General features: G+C 53.5%; 1 protein-coding gene across 2 annotated transcripts in view; it reads right to left on the minus strand.

Moving 5' to 3' along the window:
* Positions 1–4,260: 4,260 nt before the first annotated feature.
* Glis1 (GLIS family zinc finger 1) overlaps positions 4,261–16,582 on the minus strand; it is a 195,199-nt gene continuing 182,877 nt past the window's right edge. For both annotated transcript variants that reach the window (XM_085838417.1, XM_029475863.2), the window contains exons 6-10: positions 16,100–16,232; positions 11,747–11,903; positions 7,229–7,401; positions 6,723–6,890; positions 4,261–4,668 (exon numbers count right to left, since the gene is read on the minus strand). In XM_085838417.1, the coding sequence (XP_085694543.1) occupies positions 4,511–4,668; positions 6,723–6,890; positions 7,229–7,401; positions 11,747–11,903; positions 16,100–16,232 (789 nt within the window). In that variant the 3' untranslated portion in view covers positions 4,261–4,510. The remainder of the gene's footprint in view (positions 4,669–6,722; positions 6,891–7,228; positions 7,402–11,746; positions 11,904–16,099; positions 16,233–16,582) is intronic.

A 16,582-nucleotide genomic window follows, 5' to 3' on the forward strand; every position in this document is an offset into this window, starting at 1 on the left:
CAAGTTGTTGCCTCCCCAGCTGTGCCATGAGTGTATCTGCATATACTCTGGGTATTGTCAGAGGCAGTGGATTTGTGAGCTGTCTGGAACTAAAAATTAGAATAAAATCATTTTCTTGTATTAAAAAAAACCTAAGAGGCATTTATTAACGACCGACTGTATACTAGGCTGTATGGAACCAATGTGACAATGACAGGATGGTGACTGAGCAAGGGTGAACTTAGCCCCAGTCCCTCTCCCACAAGGCCTCAGCTAAGCTAGCTAGGCGTCTTCAACCTGGAGCTGTCTGCTGCTTTGCTGTTTCTCTAAAATAAGTCTCCACGGCTGGGAGTCTAGCTCTGCACACGTTCCTAAGCAGGATGCAGTCGCCCCAGGCCCAGGGCCCCTGGGAATGAATGGAAGGCTTTGGCTGATGGGGACTGGCAGCTCTCTCCTAGTTCCTGTTCTGTTTGCATTTCCCCCAGAGACAGGACCACTTAGAAACCTATAAATGCCTGGCAGGGCCCATGGCCCAGGCGAGTATATAAATCGGGACTTGTAAAAGCCTAATGGTCCCCTCTGGACAGGCGAGAGAGGCGCGTGCCAGAAGTCCTCAGGCGGGTCGGGGGCTCAAATCCCGAGCTGTCATGTAGACTGACAGGATAGGGTGAGGCAGGGGGGCTGCTGTGGACTTACACTGAATGTTAACATCAGCCAAGTGGCCTCAGATAGTGACTGCCTTGGGCCTCAGTCTTTTTCTCTGCAAAGTAGGTCACAACACTTAGCATACCCAATGGCCTAGAGCTGCATGTGACATTGGGGGTCAGCAGGCATGGGGTGTTTTGGGTGTTTTAGAGTTCTAATGTACTGGCTGTGGTGGGGTGGGCTCTTCATGGCTGACCAGGCTAATTGGAACAAGCTCTGTAAAACAGGCTGGCTTCAAACTCACAGATATCCACCTACCTCTGCCTCCCAAGTGCTGAGATTAAAGGCGTGCACCACCATATCCTGGTTGATATTCTTTTTTTTTTTTTTTTTTTTTTTTTTTTTGGTTTTTTGAGACAGGGTTTCTCTGTATAGCCCTGGCTGTCCTGGAACTCACTTGGTAGACCAGGCTGGCCTCGAACTCAGAAATCCGCCTGCCTCTGCCTCCCGAGTGCTGGGATTAAAGGCGTGCGCCACCACGCCCGGCCTGGTTGATATTCTTTATGGTCCTACTGTGTGTGAGATTCTGTAGGAGCTAGTCATTGTCATTGTTCTCCTCTTCTCCCCCCTCCCTCTTCCTCCTCCTCCTCCTCCTCTTTCCTCTTCCCTTTTTTCCTTGGGGTTTGTCTTCTAGCAGAACTTTACCTTGTCAAACCCTACCCTATCCTGTCCAGCAGAGGGAGCTCCTGAGGTATAAGAAGCTCTCACTTCATTTCCTACTTTCCATGAGGGTTGTTTGGACAGGGGAAGTGGGAAGAGGCCAGCAGTGAGGGGTGTCTCAGGAACTGCCCTCTGCTTGGATTTCTTGTGGTACAGTAGGTGGGGCCCTCTGCCGGATGGTGTGGGTCCTGCGGTAACTCATGGATCCCCAAAGACCATCAAGAATCCTTGGGGGACAGGTACCAGTCTTGGGGGATCCCTGGGCCTGGCCATAGGGCTAGAGGGTCAGAATGCACAACATCCCAGAGATGCTGGTCCGGCTGAGGAGTCAGTGAATGAAGCCCTGCCCCAAGGCCTCTTCCCCCAACTGTCCTGAGTATGGCTTAGTCACAGAAAGATGATTTCAAACACTGTTATGTCAGGTCAAAGAAAAAAAAAATGGAGGAAAGGAATGAGACAATAGGGTGAACTGGAGGAGGTAGACTCAAGGCAGCAAGAAGGGAGGAGGGAGGCATAGGTCAGCATGGCAGCAGGAGACAGTGGGGGCCCTGGAGGGAGGAGAGGATGTGTGGAAGAGAGGAAGGAGAAGAGGAGGGGGCAGGGCTCCTAGGAAGTCCAGGTAGTGGTAGCGGTGGGGGACAACTTCAGCTGGTCACCTACACAGTCAGGTCTGGGTTGTCCTGGCATTGGACAGACTCACCTCCATTGGGCAAAAGATGCCTCCCCCTCACACACACCACACAGGGCCTCTGAGCTGTGGCCTGTCCTCCCATGACCTTCCAGCCTACCCTGGGTGACAATGACAGTCCCATCTCCCCACCACTTAGGGTCATGATGTCCCTGGGAGTGGTGACAAGGTAGCTCCCAGGCTCCTTGGTCTGAAGGACAGAGCTGAGCAGTGACCAGGATGCCTTGCTTGGTTGAGGAAGGGATCAAAGATGTCTTGGAGATATGGAGAGCCTCCTGTGCTGTGCTCATGCTGAGCCTCTGAGGATTACTGGAATGAATGGGCGGGATGGGGAGGTGGAATCCCAACAACCGTAGCAGTCCCGAGCCCTTGGTGCCCCGTGGAGCTCTGCTTGGTACCTCCATAGCTTGCCTGTCTTCTCCGGTCTGCTTCTAACAGCCTTTGTCTCCTCCTCCTCTGCTCTCTGGAACTAAATGAAATCCAACTGCCAGCACTCTGTGTGTTCCCTGTGTGCTCGGGGCTCAGCCCTTCTCATTATTAATAGAAATATGTCCTCATTGTACAGCTTAATTCTGCTTATCTGGACTGGATTAAGAGCCTACAATGACATGCAGTATTGACTCCTGAGCATCCCTGCTAAAGGAAATTTGCCACAGCCTAATTAGTTCCATAAAAAGTAGGGGAGGGGAGGGGTGGGCAGGGCACCCTGGGTGGGAGTCAGGGGCCCTTTGTGCTGTGTGATTTAGGTTGGTTTTTCCTCACTGAGGCCTGGACTGGGCCTACACTAGGAGGCTAGGGCTGAGGCAGATGTGGGAGGCAGGGAACCCTGAGTTCAAGGGCCCAGCGGCACCCTGGGTGTGGAGCACAGTGTGGCTGCATCACATGGGCGCGTGACTGTACCTTCTCTGTTCCTCAGTCTACACAAGGGGACAAGTGGCTCTCTTACGCAAGGACAACTGTGATGAAAGATGTTGTTGCAATCATGGGGGAAGGCAGCCATAAGTTCATCTCATGTTAGAAAGACAACCAGGAGCTGCCACCAATCCAGGAGTGTGGGATGGATGAAGACTGCGTAGACAACTGCAAGACGACTGCAGGGGCCCCGGTGTGACCCTGTGAACCATGCTGGTGTTCATTGGCTACGACACCATAGGGCCCCAGACTCCCTGAACAGCGGAACATAGAACAGCAACGTCTTCTCAGCTTTGGGAAGGACTCACATATTGGGGTAACTGAGGTGTCTCTAGATGACAGAGAAGGCCCGAGTATGCCATCTAGCATGGCTGGGTGACCAAGGAGCCTCAGTTTCCCTTCTGAAGAAGGGGGTCACCGAGCTCTTCCCCTCTCACCTCTGCTGTGCAGACTGAGCTGGGTCTATATCTTGGTGGCTGCTGCTCAGCGGGGAGAAGACCCTCCCCAGAGCATTTCTGAAGCCGGGGAGAGCTGGTACAGAGGGGGTGAGGAGGGAACTTAGCCCTCTCAGTCTCCTACCGAGTGGGATGCCTGCCTTCGTCTTTTCCTCGGGTGACAATGACATGAAGCCCACTACTAGGCACTCCCTGCAGACTAGATGGGGTCTGTTGTCTGGGCTGGACACAGAGACAGGAGATTTAGGCAGGCCATGGTGTTCTCAGAACTGGCCTTCTCTATAGGCTGGGGCAACGTGTGGGTGTGGGTTCCCCTGGGCTCAGTGTTCTCTGCACTCAGATAGTCTGTGGGGTGCCTTTTACCTCTTGCTTTACAAGGCTGTTGGGTCCCATGGTGTCCTTGACTTGCATGGTGTCCTTGACTGTCTATACAGCAGAGCCAAAGCTGACTGAAGGCAGAAAGTAAGAAGGCTGGCTCCATGATCTCCTCTCTCTCCCTCCCTCCCCCCCCCTCTCTTTCTCTCTCCCAGTCTGTGTATGTATGGTGCGTATGTATGTATGTATGTATTTGTCTGTCTCTGAGTACCTCTCAGACTCTCTGTACCTCTGCCCTGGGACTATCTCCGCCTAGCTTGCTGCCTTGGGACTGGCCTGGGGTCTGTAAGGACCACTGTATAGGATCGGAGAAGAGGGTTTCCATCACCATAGCTGTACCCAGAGCCTCTTGGGCACAGGGCTCTTCATTGCATTCCCCTCAGATCTTCTGGGTCTCAAAGTAGAACCAAGCCTTCATGTCTAGTTTCCAGTTTTTAATGTTTTTCTTGTAAAACCAAAAATATAAAACTTGCAGGGTGGCGGAAAAGAGGTCCTGTACATTGTATATACACGAGGTCTGTGATTTGAGAACCTTAGGGAGAGAGAGGAAGACACAGCCACGGGGCTGTCAGAGGGCCACAGCTCCTGGCAGGCAGCTCTGAGACCAGACAGCCCTCCAGGTAGGGAAGTGCCCTGTGGTGTGGCCTTGTTGCCCTGTGTGGGAAGCACCAGCAGATGGCAGGTAGGTGAAGTAGCGTCAGGAGCCAGGCAGGCAGGGAGAGCAGCGCTCCTTCCTTCAGGTGTCAGTGTAGATGGATGGGATGTGACTCAGACAGTGGTCAAAGGCCCCATTGGGGAAGAAGCCACAGTCCTCAGGACCACTGGGTACCAGGTCTTCAGCTGGCTGTGGCTGCAGCGCTGGGGGACACGGCGTTTCTGCCAGGGTCTCGTAGCCTGTGCACAGAGAGCAGGGGGTCAGAGGGGGCAGTGCCAGAGGCTGGCATGTGGCCCATCTGAGGCCTCTCCTGTTATGTTCCTTTTATGGGGCTTAGAGATGGGGGTGCTGATGATCTGGGTGGAGAGGAGACATGGGGGCCTTGCACTCCAAAGGGGCCAGGGAAGCTGGGAAGACAGGCAGACTGGCTTGGCATATCCTTCCCCAGTATTTGACTGTGGTATAGACGGAAAGAGAGGGAGGGAATGAGGAGAGACAGAGGTGGGGGGAAAGGATGGAGAGGGTTTGGGAGAAGGAACTCAGCTGCCTATTCTTCCAGGTCCCCCCACCAGACTGAAGATGCCTCGAGGGGAGGGAGCATTACTGAAACCTAGTAAGTGATCGTTAAGACCAATTAAGTTAACTTCACAGCAGTTCTGTGACTTGGGGCTCACTATCTTTATGGTGAAAAGGTAGGCTCAGAGAGGGGCAGATGTCTAAGGTCACACTGCTAGCAAGTAGGGGGCTGGCACTTAAATGCAAGTCCACTTGGCCCTAGGGACACCTGGCTTTTCTGGAAGACATGCTGCTCCCAGAGTGAGGTTACTGCTCAGGATTTTTGCCTTGAGGCAGAGACCTGAGAGGATCATCCTAGCTAATGTCTAGTCCCTGAGCTGCTGTCATGATTTTATGTGGCTTTGGTAAGCCGGTCTCAGTCTCCTATATCTATGAAATGGGTATGGGGTGAACTGTCCTGAAGCCTTTTGGCCCACATATTTGTTCAGCCTGGGACTATTAACATTTTTATGGGCAGTGGCTAGCTAGCTGTGAGGCAGTCAAATAACAGTTGGAATAGGTGCTGGGGACAGACGGGAAGAGGCCCCTCTCCATTCTAATGTCAGACTGCTAAGTTAATAAATCCCCCCTGGGTTGGGGCTGGGAACACAGGATGGTGACAATGAACAGTACAGGCACAGAGTGGGTAACTAATCACAGAGGTGGCCTGCACATAGCCCTGTTATGTATGTATGTAGCTCATAACTACCCACAGATGTATGTTCATTGTACTCAAACACAGCTCCATGTACATACAAGCACAGCAACCTGAAGCAGCTCCACATGTGCATGTATGTTCATGTATGTATGTCTGTAGAGTTAAGATGTGAGTCTCAGGGTAGGTAACGATGTGAGAGAGGTATGTGAACGTCAGTACAACATAAGAATACACGCATGTGCCATGGGCACTCCTCAAAATGCCTGGGACCACCTGGGCCAGCCCTACATGCTTACAGATGTGCTCCACAAAATGGCAAGGGAGAACACAGACACAGAGGATGTATGTGCACACATAGCAAAGCCCCCAGTGATGATGGAGCCACAGGTCTGTGTTTACTGGTGGCCTCCCTGCCTGGCCCCATGTCCAGTGTCCTTGGTCCTCTGTCCCCCACTGTGCTGCTCACAGGCTACTCAAGAGCCCTCCATAGGGCCTCAGCTTCCCCTTGGTCTGAGCCTTAGGATCTTCACTAGATCTGGACCCTGGGGCTGACTTGGGTAATTCAGAAGCTGTCCCGAGTTCTGCTCTGCCTGCTGGATAGAGCCTGATTCCAGCTCTGGGCAGCATGCAGCCCTCCCTGTCCAGAGCACCTCTGCACCCAGCAGGGTTAGAGCATCAGGTTTCCTATCCCTACACTCTCAGTTCCCTGGTCCTGCATGGAACAGGCATGCCCCAGGCCCTACCCCTTCCTGCTTCTCTTCCTACAGCAGGGATCAGCTGTATCTGCAGGGCCCAAGGCTGTGCTGAGCCAGAACTCAGCATGTACTTGATTAACACTCAGTATGAAACACCATTTGGATCATTGTCTAATTTAGAGAATCTAGGGACTGAAAGAATTTAGATACAGCTGGGCAAAGGTATGGCAGGAACACAGTCAGTCATTCTAGCTCAGGGAGACCGGGCTTCTTCAAGCTTCTGCTTCTATCTCTACGTGGGGCCGTTAGACATGAGATAGTGGACAAAGTCCCAACAGGGCCAGCCTTGGTAGTGTTCAGGGAAGGGAGGTCTTGGGAAGCTTACCCGGTGCAGATAAAGGTGTGCTGAGGCTGGAGTAGGTGTTGGGTCGCAAGGGGTTGAAACCGTGGGCATCACCCACCAGTCCATCCCTGGAGGCTGCTGGCTCAGTGGCCCGGTAGCAGTCAGCATAGGGGAAGCAGTTCTGGATGGAATGGAAACTGCCTTGGTAGCCTGCAAGAGGAGGCAGGGATGGCGGTGACAGACAGAAGCACCCGGGGCATCGGGGGATCAGCCAGCCCCCTTGTTGTCCCTGTCCAGGCATCGAGGGTGTGAATGAGAAAGCACAGGAAAGGTAAAGGCCTGCTAAAGTCTGTGGCCGATGCTGGAGACCCCCAAGGGGGATGGTTGGCCTTCTCCCAAATCTACCACACTCACCCAGTCTTCCTCTAACCAGCATGCCTCTCCTACTGTCATTAAGGCAGGAGCCCAATATGGTCCTTGGAACCCAACCTGCCTCCCCTAGACCCTGTGTCAGTCCTCTGGGTCACAAGGGGTTGAATGCAGCTTACCTTGGGGGCTGGGCAGAGGTGGTGGGCTTTGGAATGATGGGTAGGTAGGCTTGCTGGGGATCGTGGAGAATGACTGTCCCCCTGGAGACTGACTCTGGGAGGCTGGTGGTAGTGGTGGGGGACCAAGCCCCTTCAGTGGGCTGACCATGGGTGAAAGGAGACCAGGCCCCAGGCTGGAAAGAACAGAGTACCATATGACTTCAGGACAGAGGTACAACAGGTGCCTCAGCACCTGCACTAATTTACAATGCCATGACCGTGTCTGTGAGCCTCCTGCTATAGCTATAGTTTAGCTGAGAATTCAGCATTCAGGTCTGCCAGTAAACAAGGAACAGAGACGTCTATGGCCTTGGAAATCCATAGACCAGAGTTTAAACTTTGGGCAGCTTCCATCAGACACAGACCTTGTGGGATGTTGGGAGCCTCAGTTTTCCTGCAGGGTGCTGTGTTCACCTGACATGCTGCAACCACCACTATCTATCGTGGGTGAAATATCATTCACCCCTGATGGCGACCAGAGTGGCCACTGTGTGCCACTCTGGCATTCTGGATGAGGGGTAGAACAGACCATCTGAAGCCTGATTCCCTAGGTCCCTTTTTAGACCAGGAAACCAAAGTTCAGAGAGGATGCACAGGCTTTCTGTCCGCATGGTCACAAGGCATTGGCCTCACAGGTTTTGATGAGAGTATAATCAAAACTATGTAAGCGAAAGACCCAGCACAATGTGCACACGCCCTCATTGATCAGTGCCGCAATGCGGAAGGAAAAGTAGCTGGAGCACCTGACATGCGGGCTGGCATCTCACTCTGCTGTGCAGTGTACTTCAGAGAGCCTCTCCTGCCTTCCTGCTGTGTGTCTCCTATGGCATAGCTCCTATGATGGGAGGGTTACAGCCTACATTCAAGGTAACCTAAGGGATCCAAGCTCAAGCCTGTGCTCTTTGGAAACTTTTGTGAGCTAAAACTTCAGTCTTGCTGGGCGTGGTGGCGCACACCTTTAATCCCAGCACTTGGGAGGCAGAGGCAGGCAGATTTCTGAGTTCAAGGCCAGCCTGGTCTACAAAGTGAGTTTCAGAACAGCCAGGGCTATACAGAGAAACATGGTCTTGAAAAAACAAAACAAAACAAAACAAACCCAAAAAAACAAAAAACTTCAGTCTCAAGAGAGATGCAGGGTGCCTTGAATGTAGCCATGTTGAAGGCGTGCTGCCTGACTTTACTGCAGATCCTACAAGCCGGCCTCCCAACTCAGATCTCCATCCTAACCTGACTTCTACCTATAGGGACTCTCTGAACCCATGCTCAGGCTTGTAGCCTGGCAGTGCATGTATGTACCGCAGAGGGGGTGAAAGCAGGAGACAGGTGCCCAAGACTTCAGGTTGACTTGTGGCATTTCCTAGACCAGCTACATTAACGGTTTTCAACCTGTGGGTCACGACTCCAAGGGGTTGCATATCAGATATTTACATTATAATTCATAGCAGAAGCAAAATTACAGTTTGGAGGTAGCAACAAGATAATTTTATGATGATGGGGGGGGTCACCACAACATGAAGAACTGTATTAAAGGGTCGCAGCACTAGGAAGGTTGAGAACCGCTGGTCTATAAAATAAAGCAGACAGTAAATTCAGGACCATGGCTCTAGGCTACCTTGTCAGGCAAGGCACATTATCCTCATCCTCCTACTAGAAGTTAGATGCATGGGGCAGAAAGGTCAGTGCCCACTCTGAAGGAAGCAGGACTGAGTGGCAGAGACAGGAGATCTCGGGACACACTAGAGGTGCCTCCTCTTCCTTCAGCCCTGGCAGCCTGTCTCTACAGGCTTGCCAACACACTGCCATCTTCCACCCACTTGAGATGCCACTGTGTCTGAAGGTCAGGAGCCAAGTCCTCATTGTCTCTCTGGATTTAACCTTCCCAATTGTTAATGTTTCCATACCATGGGGGACAGGTTATCCCTCTGTCCACTGCCATCTGTGAAGGCTGGGCCACATTCTCCTAGCCGGTATCAGTCAGGCCAAGACACAGTAGATACGAAGTTCTTTCCTTCAGAACTGTGGGGTGTCTGACTTGCCCCCTTCTCATTGGAGTCTCCAAAACCCAGCTGTGCCTTGCAGGGAGGGCCAGCCATGGCCTTCTACATAACCAGAGCCCACAAAGGGGGCCTGACATGTGGCAAACAATGGCCAACGTCCACAAACAGGTTCTTTTTGAGACAGGGTCTTACTGTTTAGCCCAGGCTGCCCTTAAACTCACCATCCTCCTGCCTCAGTACTCCCAGTGCTTATTTTCAGGTGTATGGCCAACATGCCCTGCCACAAAGTAGCTTTCTAAACCCCACGGATGAAGTGCAATGCAGAAGCAAGCACGGGTCTGGGGGAAGCGTGTGCAACTTCAAGGTTTATTTTCTCTGTCCAGACCTGCCATGAATTCTCCTCTGCCACCTTCACAGACAGTAAAATCAAACGGAACGCAACCGCACGCAGCCGGCACAGGCTGGTCTGCCTCACCCCAATGGCAAGAAAGTCACCGGGAGCCAGGTACCTCGCTGAAGCCAGACAAGTAACTCCAGAAACACGTGCTTGAGCTTCAGTTGAAGCCTATATAAGTTACCTTGGACCTGGATGGTAGCCCCAGGGCTCCATGCCTTCCTTGTGCAAGGCTGGGAAAGAAACCCACCAAATTTGGTGTCTCCTCTGAGCCAGGGTAAATACATTTGGTCATGAAGTCAGGCCCTCTTAGCATATTTTTGAGTGAATCAGATAATTCTGTCAAGCTATTTAAACGTCCCAGCAAACCGCTGGGGAGCCCCAAGTGGCCAGTCCCTGTTGATTTTGGCAAGCTGGGGAAGCCGAAGGCCTTCCCACCCATTTCTCCTCTGGGGCTGAAAAAGAAACCCATTCAGGCGAGCCCCAGGCTGTGTCAGCCGAGAGGCCCTCCTCTCCAGCAGGCATCCGGAACCCGGGCGCCTGGCGGCTGGGGACAGCTCTCGCCACTCTGCAGGCCAGGGGCGGGCGGGTGGGCTCGGGTCCTGTCTTGTCATCACTCTGCCTCTCCCTGTAGGCATTCCTGATGGGTACTTATGCCGGCGGCAGGCGGGTGATGAATGAGGCCAAGCAACCGGCCCAGGCCCTACAATGGCCTTGGCTTTAATGCCTTAGTTGAGGCTGGCCACTGGCTAAGCAGGTGGCCTGAGATGGGGACAGAAAGGGCAGGGGAGACTAGGGAGGGGACCCAGGTGACACAAGCAATGCCAGGCAGGGTGGGTGGTCCTCACCACCTTCCTGGAGAAAGGCCTTTTAATGCCTTTTACGGAGGAAGAGGATCAGGGAGAGCCCAAGAAGTCGGGTTCCCTCACCTAGCCAGGATCAAGTCTGTGCCATGACTGCTATCAGGGTTCTCTCCCCATCTGTTCAGCCTTACCTCAGGCTGCCATATCTTATCCCAAGCCCTTCACCACCCCTCAGCATGCCGTTGGCCTGGTCTAACCTTTAGGATACCTCTATTATTAGCCTTATGTCTAGTTCTGGGGGGCCTCTCTCCAGCTCAGGATTCCACATCACAGTTCCTCTTCATCCTAGCATATCTCAGCTCTCACCATGCCTGCCTTTGTCCCTGCCGCTCTTCCCCATACCTGCCCACCAGATGGACCCTGGAACCTGGCTTAGCCCTACGCCTATAGGCAGCCCATCTGGCCCACTGGCTTCCTTCCTGGGCCTCCGCAGCCCTTCCTGCTCCTCCCCCATATGGCTGAACTGTGCCGCCTGTCCAGTATCTCCTCACAAAGCCAGCAGTGGCCCAGCACTGGGGCCAGGGAGCTGCTCACAGGGATCAGGAAAGAACAGATGAATGAATGGCCAGAGGACCCAGGGAGGAGCAGCAAGCCACAGATGTGGTAAATAAAGCCAGACTGATCCTAGGTGTACAGCGGTCAAGACTATGCAGCCTTCGGGAGGGAGGGCAAGGAAGGAGGAAGTTGATGGGTAACAAATTCAAGCAAGTCACTATTGGTGATAAACAAAAGTGGGGGTGGGGTGGGGACTGGGACTCCCTCTGATCATGTAAGAGGATGGCAGCAGGTTCCCAGATCCAGCAATAGGGCAAGGAACACACTGAATACAGTGGCGCCGTGGAAGGCTCTGAGGGTTCCAATGGGACCCAGGTTAGCCTCTCTATGGAAAGTCTGGTCTCAAATGTCCAGAGAATCAGGGAGATGCTGAGGGGTACTCCTGAGAGCCTGGTGGCAGCAGATGTTTCTAAGAGGCTTCTGCAGGGAGGGAGGATGTGGGCAGCTAGAAGAATGGGTACGAATACATTTGCCTCCGGTGGTAGGGGCATCCCTGGGAGGCACCAACATCTTACACAGAAGGTGGTACAGAGCACAGGCCCCAGTCAGTGATGCATAAATGTAGCCTGCTGTCGCCAGTCACAACAGATTGTGTGCGGCTCACCTGCCTGTCCACCTCCCACGCGAGTGCTTAGGTGTGGCCCCTTGAGGACTGGCTTGTCATACATACCCATCCCTGGTGCTCTCAGCTGTGGGCAGAGGGGACAGGTGGTGGTGGGAACCAGTGGGGACCTCCAGCGGGTGGTGCCTGGAAGGGACATCGTGGGAGGGGGACAGGATACCTGAAGCAAGCCCGTTTTGTGGGGTGACGGAGCCAGGATACACACCTGCAAAGAACCAAACACCGGTTATTTGGGCTTTGGCTACTCGCTAGGGCAGAGCATCTCAGGAGCCATGACTCTGCTTATGGAGAGAATGACAAGAGGGACCCTCCACCAGGAGTGGTGATGGTATCACTCTGGCTCAGACTGTGGCTGACAGAGGTCAGGGTACTCTAATGACAGAGATAATGAGAGGCAGAGGGGACTGTCAGAGACATGGTGTGGGAAACTTGGAGTGAGCTGCTTCAAATCTCCATGGAGCTATCGTGGAAAAGCAAGGATGGCTCTGTAACCCCAGAAGCAGGTGGGGCCTTAAAATGGAGAGGGCTTGGTAGACCCTGACAGTGGGGCTTCCTTTGCATAAACTAAACCTTGCCTCTGCAGACACAGGCAGGCAGAGCCTGAGACTCCACCGTGACCAGCTGTAAAGGAATGGCTGAATAGCTGACCTAGTCAGGCTGACTCTGGAGGCTCCAAGAAGACCTACTACAGAGAGTTCTCCAGGCTGTGTAATCTACGTGAGAGCCCCACTTAAGGATGGGAGCCACACAGGTGGGCTAACAGACCAACAGTTCTAGGTCAGACACATGTTGGTCCAGAGTTCCAGCTGAGGGTCTGGGGACCAGAGAGGGCAGCACTGCCAAGAAGCCCCTGTCGGGAGAGGATGGCCCCTCCTCCGGGCACAAGGCCTGCACGTTATCTTGTGGTGCTGGAGATGATGTCTAGGTCTCCATGCATGCTAGGCAAGACCTCTATCACGGAGTCACATCGCCAGCTCATGAGTAGAAGGTCTCAGATGCTCCCAACTTTACCTGAAAAAGCATGGGACCAGTTTTGCCCTCTTGTTAAGCTAATATGCTTATCTGAATAGAGATATTAATGTTCTTGAAATCAAGCACATGGATTCTTGCATGAAGGTGACATGGAGGGAGGACTTTCCCCGAGGCCTATGCTCTCAGCAGTGGTGGTAAAATGCTCACTGGCTGGCCAGTCTTCCCCTGCCGGCTGTTACTTCTTAAGTGTTGTTCTAGTTGTAAGGTTGTACGGGTACAGGAGCTCACAGTATAGCTTTTTAAGACCACTTAAGGGCTAGCCTGTGAACACTCAGGTTTCTTTCAGGGTGAGCTCAGCTGCTTAGCATTCTAAGGCTATCTCATCCTAGACGGGACATTCTGACCAGAACCTATAGGAGGCTATTATCAGGGCACTGAATGGGGCTGGGGCACAGGCTTGGGGCAGCATCAAGGAGCTATGATAATGTGGCCCCAGTGCCTTTAAGCTGCCACTATTGATAGCAGCACTCTGCCTTGAAGACCAGATGAGCTGCTTGTGTGGTACAGGTGACTGTAGCTAGGTAGCACGAAGAAAAGTCCCATTATTAGGTCATCATGGTTGGTAACTATATTTATGTGCCAAGGTTCTCCACAGGCCTAATCTGACAGTTTAGAAACTCAGACCATGTTCCAAACAGAGAGACTGCCTATTTGAGGCAGAGGCTTCAGCTGAGCTGGGGTCTAGAGTGTCCAAGGAGGATCTTGGCTCTGCTAAAGACACTGTGGTCAGCTGACCATGACACCCAGACCCCAGGCAGCCACCGAGCACCCTGTGGCTTCAGGGCCTTGGGAACCCTACTGCCAGGGTCAGCAGTGCTGTGTCCTGCAGGGTCAGCAGTGCTGTTGCCCATTGCCGCCTGTCCTGGCTGTGCACACATCCTCCTGCCTTGGTCAGGAGGTACCTGGAGGGGAAGGTCGTGCGAGCAGCACATGGTGTCATGCTGCTTAGCCCGCTCTGCTTCACGCTCTCCTCACTACCCTCTTGCCTGCCATCTTGAATCAATTCTGAGGTCCTGACAGCTGGAATGTGGATGAGTCCCTCTGCCACGCTGGCACCCACTTCTCACATCCTCACTACTTGCCTTGGCAAATGCCTACCAGGTACGTGCCCCCTCCCAGAACAGGCAGTGACAAGCTTATATCATCACTGCCTCACCCCCTCAGTTTTGGACTCTTCTGATTCTTCTAGAATCTGTCCCCTGCCTTTGATGCTGTCCTGGCTGATGCCCTTGTCTTTACAGCCCTAGAGAGATGCATGGCAGTGACAGAGCGTGTACACGGACAGCGGATGGGACAGAAGAATCACCAGGTTGTAAGGGCCATGGAGGTGGGGACTGGGCCTGTAGCCTCCCCAGACCACATCACTTTGGCCTTAAAGCAGCAACATCAATCATCGGCCATGAGCACTTAACCTCTGGCCCTAACATCTGTTCTCAACTGTGCCTCAGGCATCTGTGTGCAGCCCAGCCCCAGGGAGCGCCTGGCATGCTATCCTTCCTGCTGCTTTCTGGGTTGGAGAGCTGAGGTCAGTACCAGCCAGAGCATAGCAGGTATGAACAACTGTGTGAGGTGGCATTCAGTGAAGAGCAAAGCCTCTGGGACAGTCTGGGCTCAAGCAGGCACTCCCCAAGTGAACCCCCAAGTCGGAAGCAGATATTGGCCCTGAACAGCCACTGGGGCACATTTTCGGCTTTGTCCTCACAGCAGGCCCAGGAGGGGCACTGAGGAAGACTTGATCCCATCCACACTAGGCAGCAGACAGGCGTGGTATCAGCCAGAGGCCTTCCACCTATACTTGTGTCCTGTCGGATTTGCTTCTCAGTAACGTAGCTTGTAGCTAGGGGCGAGATGAGATGCCATCTGTTAAGAGAGACAATTACTGAGGTCCCTGTCCCTCTGTGAGGACAAAGAGGCTCCGGGACTGACCTGCTGCTGCTGATCTACATGGGTTAGTTCTTGCCTGGTGAGTCCTCTCAAGGTGGATGCACGGAGGCTGCAGGCCCCAGGGCCCAGGCAGCTGTGCCCCCCCATCAGTGGGAGCCCCTTTCTGGAGTCCTCAGCTTGGGGTCCCGGCAATGGAGAATAAGACCCTTCCTGTCCCTTCCAGTCCTGATCTTTTGGAATTTGGGGTACCTAGCTGGGGTATGTGCATCCCTCCTCCCTGTATGCACCTCGGGGCATCCTCACACAGTAGGCCTGAAGATGGGTGAAAACCTGTTCTTCCAAGGCTGTCTGGTAAGGGCCCTGACATGTTTTAAAATCTGATATTACTTCAGTGTTGGGGGAAAGAATATAATTAGAAAATTTTAAAAAATGCTTTAAATGGTTGGAGTAATTCAAGAACCCCCAGAGGGCAGCTGAGCGCTCTGCTCTGAGACTGTGGTTTCCTCAGGGGTGGAAGACGCAGCCCGAGAACCTCCCACTGAATCTAAAGGCCATGCTGCCCGCAGCTGGGCAGTGTTCCCAGGCCACAGAGCCAGGATTCCTGCCATGACCCGAGGGTGCCTGCAGCCAGCAGCAGCTGTTCTTGCTGGACCACTGGCTATGAGTGTTGCCCAAATGGGCCTTCAGGGTCAGGCCCAGAGAGCCCTTATGCTGGGTCACAGAGCTCAGCAGGGAGTAGGTTGTGCTTCTGGCTATGTTGCCCAGGCCTCTCAAAGCCTCAGCTTTCTCTTCTGAAGGAGTCTGGGCACTGAGCAAGACTTCTCAAGTCCAGACTGGGGCTGGTTGGGTACTTCTTGGAGTGCCCCACTGTGGATGAGTCGTAGGCAGATATGCCACAAGGAAGAATTGGCTTACACTCAGAGGGGTAGACTCTCTTCACAGTATTTCAGGCAGGGCCACATGTCCCTCAAGGCTGGTTCTGCATGTGTCCTAAGCTAGACGCTACTGATTCTGGGATGAGGCAGACTCAGGCTTTCTCCAGAGGAATTTCCCTGCCACAGGCTTGTGGGGATACAGAAGGGAAACTGACAGCCCCAAGGAAGACTTCCAAGAGGAGGACAAGGAGGCAGGTTCTGGGAGCAGGCTAAGAGCCATCTTGGTGAAGGAAGAGGGGGAGAAGGCTTACTGCAGTGAGGACAGGTAAGTGCCCAGAGTGCATCCAGGAGGCCTCCATCAGACTAAGGGGGGTTGGGGGTGGGCGCCACCTTATGGCATCGACCTACTTAGCAGAGTTGTGAGAAGACATCCTGAAAGTGTGGGGTACAGAAGCGATGAAGTCCAGGAGACAACGCACCCTGCAACAAGTCTTGCCCATGTGCTCTTGGGCTGATAGTGCACCAGAGTCCCTCTGAGGGATGCCTGGCAGAGAAAGGATCCACTGGCTGTGCCCTGGCTGTGCCCTGGCTCTGCCTCATGTGAACATACCTGGGAGGAGCTCCTGGCTCAGAGTTTGGCTGCCCTTCCCTCTGCTGGCCGGCAACGGTGTGGATGCTTGGAGCTGCTGCAGGGCCAGACACTCGGACAGAACATCAGCCTCTGGGTCGGCACCTGTGTGCAGCTGGGAAGCAGGAGGTGAGCAAGCGTGAGTGTCAGGCCACCTGGCAACAGGCACCCCCTGTTCAGGGGGACAAGGCAGGAAAGTCAGGAGCCTGAAGTAGGACCTTCTTCGCTACCCTGGTTTCCTCATCAGGAAAGTGGGTTAGTGGACACTATAAGGGCTTCTGAGAAGAGACGCCAGCACAGGATTTGATGGGCAAGGATTTTACTAGAGGCTGTTCCTAGCAGGAAGTTATGCCAGAAAGGCTGGGTTTACCTTTAGCCCAGTGAGCCAGGTTAGGAGGGAGGGGAGCCTCCCAGGCTCCAGTTAGGGTTCTCTCTCTCTCTCTCTCTCTCTCTCTCTCTCTCTCT

This window comes from Mus caroli, unplaced genomic scaffold (assembly GCF_978045245.1).
Source record: "Mus caroli unplaced genomic scaffold, Mus_caroli_1 scaffold_6, whole genome shotgun sequence".
NCBI lineage: Eukaryota > Metazoa > Chordata > Mammalia > Rodentia > Muridae > Mus > Mus caroli.